The sequence below is a fragment of the Arachis duranensis genome, chromosome 2 (genome assembly GCF_000817695.3).
Source record: "Arachis duranensis cultivar V14167 chromosome 2, aradu.V14167.gnm2.J7QH, whole genome shotgun sequence".
Taxonomy (NCBI): Eukaryota; Viridiplantae; Streptophyta; class Magnoliopsida; order Fabales; family Fabaceae; genus Arachis; species Arachis duranensis.
Genome location: NC_029773.3, coordinates 56043502 through 56052115, shown reverse-complemented (window position 1 = coordinate 56052115; position 8614 = coordinate 56043502). Strand labels below are relative to the sequence as shown.

The 8614-nt window shown below is 35.2% G+C and overlaps 1 protein-coding gene across 1 annotated transcript in view; it reads right to left on the bottom strand.

Moving 5' to 3' along the window:
* LOC107474445 (probable inactive shikimate kinase like 1, chloroplastic) overlaps positions 1–973 on the bottom strand; it is a 5809-nt gene extending 4836 nt beyond the window's left edge. Inside the window, exon 1 of the mRNA XM_016094064.3 lies at positions 638–973. Coding sequence (XP_015949550.1) covers positions 638–842 — 205 coding nt within the window. The 5' untranslated portion in view covers positions 843–973. The remainder of the gene's footprint in view (positions 1–637) is intronic.
* Between the last annotated feature and the right edge of the window lie 7641 nt (positions 974–8614).

Here is an 8614-nt window from a genome sequence, read left to right as displayed (position 1 = left end):
TTGGTTAAATAAGGTGTCATACTGTCTGTCATACGAATGTCTGTTAGACCCTGACACCTGTCGAAGACAAGGAGATGTTGCTCATCTGGTGTGTCGTGGTTCTTTTACCCTTTTTTTTCATAATTAACAAACTCTTGACCCTCTAAGAGGGAAGAAATACTAATTAGAGTACAATCTCCAAACTCAAAAACTAAAACAGCCATATCACTGCTTTCCAAAACTCAAAACTGAAAAGGACTCTACATAAATAACAACATTCTGGAAGAACACAAACAATTAGTCACAAAATCGGTGACTTGTAAAATACATGTTAGAATATAAAATACATATTGAAATGAGTTAAACAAGTCATGTATTTATGAACAAACTTATGGTTGCTGATTTTTGGTGCGCCCGTAGCATTTTTGCATAAATAAATTCTGAGACAAATAAAGAAACAGATAAAAACATCCACTGACTTTCATAAAAAATCGGAATATATTCAATACATAGTTAAAAATCCTCTCCTAGAAAAACCGTTTGGGACAAAAACTTTATCTAACGCCAAAAATCACATACATGAAACAAATGTAAGAGCATATAAATGGATGCAAATTAAAAGTTAAGGAATTTCATCAATCGAAACTGGGAAGATTACCATCGGGATTTGCGCAACTGAGGGAAGGTGGGCCGCGGGTGGAATAATAAAGAGAAGGAGGCGAAGCTCGAAGTGGGAGGCAGCTTTTGTGGGCGTGATATGAGAAGGTTTGGTGAGAAGAAACTGCTGATAAAAGGTGAGAATGAAGTGGTAAAGAGAGTGTGGTGTTCATGTGGGTAACAAGACTGTTGCTAGCCTTCTCCATTCAACACCACAATCTCGTTGTCGTTGGTCGACGGCACGACTGCAGGGAGCCCGAACTTTCTCCCTTATCCTTTCTGTTTTTAATTTTTATTTTTCGTTTTGGGTGCGGAACTGGGCTCTACTACTGTCTGCCTAGGCTCATTGATCATTGATTCAATCGCTGAATTTATAATTAAATAATTATACAAATTTTTTTAATAATTTTTTATAATAAATTAATTTTAATCGAGACTTTTAAATTAATGAAATTTTAACTCGTCAAAGCTTCCAGATAGGGTGCCTATGTTGTTGACATGCAAATCCATAAACCCTTCATATGGGGTTCCATTCGTCATGTTATTCTTCATGACATTCAAATTTATACAATATTCTTATGTTATGTGAAATCATGCATGGATTAATACATTCTATTTAGTTTGAACTTTCAAATATCATCTTACCGGTCAACATTCTATTTAGTTTGAACTTTCAAATATCATCTTACGGGTCATGCATGATGTATTACTTTTTTTTTATACATTGCTTCCTTAGAAAAATCATTATCTCCAATTATACACAAAATTCATCTGGCACATCTCTCATCATTTTCTATCACCAGTCAGGATACTAATGATTCATTCACCTCTAACCAACTATTGTCTTTATTTTGTTTAGATGTTCAGCCATGCATTTCGTTTAACTAAATTGTTCAGTGTCATTTTTACTTCTTCCATACATCTAATTTAACTTAGAATCCTTATATCCTTTTTTGAATCAATCATGATTTAATTTAATTTAATTTAATTATTTTTTTGTTTGTTTATACTCCTCATAAATATCCTAAACCGTGTTCTATATATTACATATGGTACATTGATCACATACTCCAGTTTCAAACTCATTTTAGCACTTTTATTCCTTTTAACATATCTTTCCTTTAGCTGCTATCAACTAATGGCTCTCATTCCTAATACAACCTAAGGGCGTTCATTTTTTCTTGAGGTTTCTTTTGAGATGGTATGAATTTTAGTTCATGCTATCGTTTATTATTTCAAACATTTAAATTTATTAAACAAGATTTATTATGAACGTTATTTTTTTTATCAAATGCTTATTTCTTGTACTGTATTTTCGAATATTTGTTATCAGGACATGGGTGAGCTTTCAAGCAATTTTTACAGGAGATTTCATGATGAGCTCGCTTCATTGTTAACGTTTGCTGATTGTGCTGGCAATGAGTTGCAAGTTCTGATTGAAAAAGGCCCCCGAACAACCATTATTGTTAATAGTTTTCGGAATTTTTCATCCTTCTATGGCCTTAAACTTGGTGGTTGGCTTAAGGTTTCTTATGTAGGTTCTAACCGCTTCATAATTAATGAAGTCGTTGATCATAACATGAAGGTTAAGGAGTTTTCATCTCCTCCTTTCAATGTTTCACTAGGTATTAAACCCACTGTAGGGTCTGATAGTGTCATTGACATATCTGACGATTTTTCTCTCTTGAGCTCTGTCCATGTTAAAGATTTATCATATAAAAGTCCTCAACCTTATTCCATCAATGAATTATTTTATACTGTTAACTCTACAAACCTCCTTCCATCTGATAAAATAGTGTAGTTCCATTAGACATTTGTTTTCAAGTTTAAAGCACACCACAAATTCTTAACACTCTCATGTTCCATCATTTGCCAATGACAACCTTTTTGACAGAGCTAACTACGGTAATGGTAAGAACCAGATTTTTAGTAAATAGACTTTTTTTGGTTGAAAAAAATGAAAATTAGAAAGAAAAAGAGAGTTACGAGGTCAAACTTGGCTTTATGAGGGTAATTAATCCCTCTAAGTCAAATTTGACTAATGGATATTAAATACTATCTTACCATTAGTTTAGTTACCACACCAAAAACTTTTGAGCCGCAAAAATGCTTTTAGTGACGATTGTGCGTGTACCGAGAAAAATTCTAGTAACCGAAAGCCTCAGAATCAGTGGTAAAAATAATTTCTAATCAAGTAAATGTGTTTCTAGATTTATATATTAGCTATCTCTTCATGATTTACTTCTTTAAGAATAGTTATAGCCATTAATTATTTTACTGCCGGTAAAAGTTATCCGAAACAAATTTCTACCTAGTATTCCGCAAATGACTCCTAGAGGCCCCGAATCCTCTTGCTTGCTACCCTAGTAACTCGGCCCCACTCTCTTAGCCTCTAGGCCGAGATTATCTCAACGTCTCATCCCTCTCTGATATGTTTTTAACCACAAGTAATTAACCACAGTTAATTGCAGATAAACATGCCATTATGACGCTGACTGTGTTTTCTTGAAATCACGCCCCTTCTCTCTTGCTATTAGCCCATTTCTCTCTAATTTTTCCAACCTTCTTTTACCACATTTAATTAGGTTAGACTTCAGATTTTTTATTTAAGAAAATTACCAAGAAAAAATTTAATAACATTTTACCATAAAGAGAGAGATAAGAACCGTAAGTGAGATAGCAGGAACAGAGAAAATTTTGCACATGCTACCTGCCACTCAAAAAAAAGGCCTTTGGTCATGGTAAAAAATCATGACCATAGCTAGTAAAAAGGGTGACCATAGATCTATGTTATGGTTTTGGACCTATGGTCACGGTTTTTTACCGTGGCCTATTCTTTCGTGGCCATAGTTTATGGTCACGGTTTTTTTATCTATGGTGACAGTTTTTATGGTCACGGTTTCAATTTTTAAAATCTGACACTTTAGGCCACGTTTTTTTACCGTGACCATAGCCTTATCTTTGGTCACGGTTTTCGCTGTGACTATAACCTCTATAGTCACCCCTCCTTAAAACTGTGACCATAGATAAGGCTATGGTCACGGTTTTCACCGTGGCCATAGCCTCTATGGTCACCCTACCTAAAACCGAGACCATAGCCCTATCTATGATCACGGCTTTCACCGTGGCCATAGACTCTATGGTCACCCCTCTTAAAACTGTGACAATAGTCTATCTATGGTCACGGTTTTTCACCATGGCCATAGCCTCTATGGTCACGGTTTTTCATCGTGGCCATAGCCTCTATGGTCACCCTCCTTAAAACCGTGACCATAACCCTATCTATGGTCACGGTTTTTCACCGTGGTCATAGCCTCTAAGGTCACCCCCCTTAAAACCGTGACCATAGCCCTATCTATGGTCACGGTTTTTCACCATGGCCATAGCCTTTATGGACCCCTCCTTAAAACCGTGACCATAATCTTATCTATGGTCACAGTTTTTTAAAACGGTGACTATAGCCTGTTGTTGTTTGTTGTTTATGAGATTCAGTTTTTTTAAATTGTAATCACATCCCAAAATGATAATAATCACAAAATAAATCTAAAAAGAAGAAATTCAAGAAATCTAAATCATAAAAGTTTCATTATAAGATAGATATGTTTAATTTTTAGTCTAAACAACACAAATCAAAATAGAGTGTAATTTTTCTAATTACATGTAATACCTCAAAAAGTACATAACACATCAAAATGTTACATTTACATAACTAAGGTCATTGTAAGACCCATTCCATGTGATATTTGTATGGAACATATTTTCTTCATCACATCATGTCTTCCTACACGTAAAAGAAATAAACATGTTAGATATCTTGAAAAAATGCTTTTGATGATGCAATACATATGCATCAAAAGAAGGGAAATATTCATCCACAGCAACACTCAAGAAGTATTCACAACCATCATTCACTTCAAACAGCAGCTATTGCAAGAATGCAGTAGTAGTGATAGCTTAGACTCATAAATTCATCAAAGTTATCACTACTGCACAAATAATTCAGAATTTGTTCATTCCAGCAGCAGCCAACACAAGAATAAGGCAGCAATAATACTATGCAGCAGCATCATATAAACCAGTTTAGCACAAAAGTAAATCAATGAAACAGCAACATAGGATCAATAACAGTTTGAACCTAATCAACAGCACCAAGCAAACTAATTTAGCACAGGACAGATCAATGAAGCAGCAGCAGGAAACTAAATTAGAACAGGGCAAGTAATTACGAGCATAGGAAAACCAATTTCAGATAGAATAAACATCAAAGTTCAAACCTAAATCTACTACAAAATCAATTGGCTACCTAACCACCTAATTCAACTAAGCTAACCTAATCAAACAACAACCTAATCAACTAACACTAACATGAAGTTTAATCAAAGAAAATTTTTAACAGAAAAAACTAATTCCACTCAACTTTGTAAACTCAATCCCATTATTCTTGCAATTAGCTATCACTATGACAATTAAGTTCTAAAAAAAATACCAAGTGACAAGCAATTGAGACATCATGAGTAAAAAGCAAAGATACAACATAATATGAACTTTGTTTTTCTTAACATATTCTTTCATTAACATAGAATAGAGAGCAATATATATACAACCAATATCCATGCATAATTATAAATGATTCACAATCCTAAAACCTTAACTTTAACTCAAATTCATGATATATCATTTACCAAAAGCATACTATTAATTTAACAAGAAGTTTTGAACAATACTTACTTCCATATCCTTTGATACATGGTTCGATCCAAGTGAAGGAGGAATGCTTCGCCGCGCATCATTTGGTGCACTACTCGTGTCAGGTGGAGATTGTTGGGTGGCTTCTATCATTACTTGCACTTGTTCTGCACTCATACCAGGATTGACTTGTTGCAACAACGTTTTAATCAAGTTTGTTAAACCATCCAACTTGGAAGTTAAGTTATTTTGATTTTTCTCCATAGTTGAAACTACTTCATTATGTTGTTGCTACATTTGTCGAATTTTCTTCTCCTTTTTAAGAGAGGATTTTGTGACCGATCGACCATAGAAACGAACTCTTCTATGTCTCTCCTTTCCGAAAACTGTTTAAACTGCTTCATCATCATTGTATCCTGCTTCTTTCAAATTTTGAAGATGTTCCTATTACACACAAATAGGATCAAAATAAATGCATGCACCCAACATACAGCTTTAGAATAAATAAAAATAGCTAACACATTTCTTGTTTGGTGTACTTTGCTAAGAGACCAGAAAACTAACAATTGTCTCTTGTGTTCTCGAATCAGTCTCTCCTTTTTTGCTCGTACGACTTACAACAAATATCTCAGATTGTGATGGATCTTCATTGTCCTCCTTCGTTGCACGCTACAAAGAAACCACCAACATGTGACTAAGTAAACACACATAACATAAAAGATGCAAAAATACTTAAAATAAAAAGCACAAAAAATACCAATTCAACACGTACTAAGTCAAAACTAACTGGACCCATTCGATGATTTCATTTTTCCTTGGATCTATTTTCACGATTTTTGTCAGAAATAATCTACATTTGTTGCAATATAAAATTAGATAGAGTTAGTTAAATACATGATACCATCATTAAAAGCCAAGAGAGTTGTGAAAATAACTTACTTTGATGATATCAAGCCTCCAAAATTGAACTAATTTTTGAAAATGCAGCTCAGGTACAGTCATTGGAGATTTTTCATCATCTCTCTAAATGAGTTGTACAGTGTATAGTGATATTTCTTTATGCGTTTCTTAAATTGCTTCCATGCCTCTCCAATGGTATTTATCACCCAAGGCTCAGCATCACTAGGAATGTTGTATTTAGACTACAAATAAACAACGAATTATGTTATTTTACCATACATGCTAAGCCTATCTGTAAACAATTTAAAAAGGGGAATGATCGACTCACCTTTGCATAATCCAACATTGAAGTTTTAGTCTCAATGGACACAGCTTGCCAATTAGTATATAACAATGTGACCAAATTAGAGTTTCTTGCAAGTGTTCCCAAGAACCGACTAAACAATTGAACCTGTGTCTTTGTTGGGCCTATGGGTTTGTCATTGTACCATGTTAACTCTATTTATGTCTCCAAAGCATGAATATGCTTGAGTTGGGTGGGACCACGAACTTTTTTCTTTTTGGTACCTATTTCCAATGTCGTTACTAGAAAATATTAACAAGAATACTAATCTAATGAATAAAAGAGTAATCTACTAAATACAAGAGTCAAGTTGGTGCCTGATGAGTGGATAATTTATACGCTTTTTGGCACTGTTTTTAGTATGTTTTTAGTACATTTTAGTTAGTTTTTAGCATGTTTTTATTAGTTTTTATTTAAAATTCACTTTTTTGGGATTTACTATGAGTTTGTGTGTTTTTCTGTGATTTCAGGTAATTTCTGGCTGAAATTGAGGGACCTGAGCAAAAATCTGATTCAGAGGCTGAAAAAGGACTGCAGATGCTGTTGGATTCTGACCTCCCTGCACTCGAGTGGATTTTCTGGAGCTACAGAAGCCCAATTGGTGCGCTCTCAATTGCATTGGAAAGTAGACATCCTGGGATTTCCAGCAATGTATAATAGTCCATATTTCGCCTGAGATTTGATGGCCTAAACCGGCGTTGCAAATCAGCTTCAGAATTCCTGGCGTTAAATGCCGGAACTGGCACAAAAATTGGAGTTAAACACCCAAACTGCCACAAAAGCTGGCGTTTAACTCCAGGAAAAGTCTCTACACATGAAAGCTTCAATGCTCAGCCCAAACACACACCAAGTGGACCCCGGAAGTGGATTTTTACGTCATTTACTCATTTCTGTATATCCTAGGTTACCAGTTCACTATAAATAGGATATTTTGACATTGTATTTTTATCTCATGACACATTACACGTTTCTTATTGTATCTTCTACGGCATGAGTCTCTAAACCCCATGGTTGGGGGGTGAGGAGCTCTGCTGTGTCTTGATGGATTAATGCAATTACTACTGTTTTTCATTCAATCACGCTTGCTTCTATTCTAAGATATCACTTGTTCCTCAATTTGATGAATGTGATGATCCGTGAAACTCATCATCATTCTCACCTATGAATGTGTGCCTGACAATCACCTCCGTTCTACTTTAGATTGAGTGAATATCTCTTGGATTCCTTAATCAGAATCTTCGTAGTATAAGCTAGAATTGATGGCGGCATTCAAGAGAATCCGGAAGGTTTAAACCTTGTCTGTGGTATTCTGAGTAGGATTCAAGGATTGAATGACTGTGACGAGCTTCAAACTCCTGAGGGCTGGGCGTCAGTGACAGACGCAAAAGAATCACTAGATTCTATTCCAACCTGATTGAGAACCGACAGATGATTAGCCGTGTTGTGACAGAACGCGTTGAACATTTTCACTGAGAGGATGGGAGGTAGCCATTGACAACGGTGAAACCCTACATACAGCTTGCCATGGAAGTAGTCTTGCGTGCATGAAGAAGAAGACAGTAGGAAAGCAGAGATTCAGAAGATAGAACATCTCTAAAACCTCAACCTGTTCTCCTTTACTGCAAAACAAGTATTTATTTCATGTTCTTTTACTTTTCACAATTAAACCTGAGAATTATTGATATCCTAACTAAGAGTTACAAGATAACCATAGCTTGCTTCAAGCCAACAATCTCTGTGGGATCGACCCTTACTCACGTAAGGTATTACTTGGACGACCTAGTGCACTTGCTAGTTAGTTGTGCGGAATTGCAAAAGTGTGATTGCAATTTCGTGCACCAAGTTTTTGGCACCGTTGCCGGAGGTTGTTCGAGTTTGGACAACTGACGGTTTATCTTGTTGCTTAGATTAGGACTGTTTTATTTTTGTTGGTTTAGAGACTTTTATTTGAGTTTAGTTTCATATTTTAAGTTTGGTGTCAATTGCATGCTTTTGTTTTCTTTTAATTTTTCGAATTTGCATGTTCTTAGTCCTTTCTTGATCTTTAAA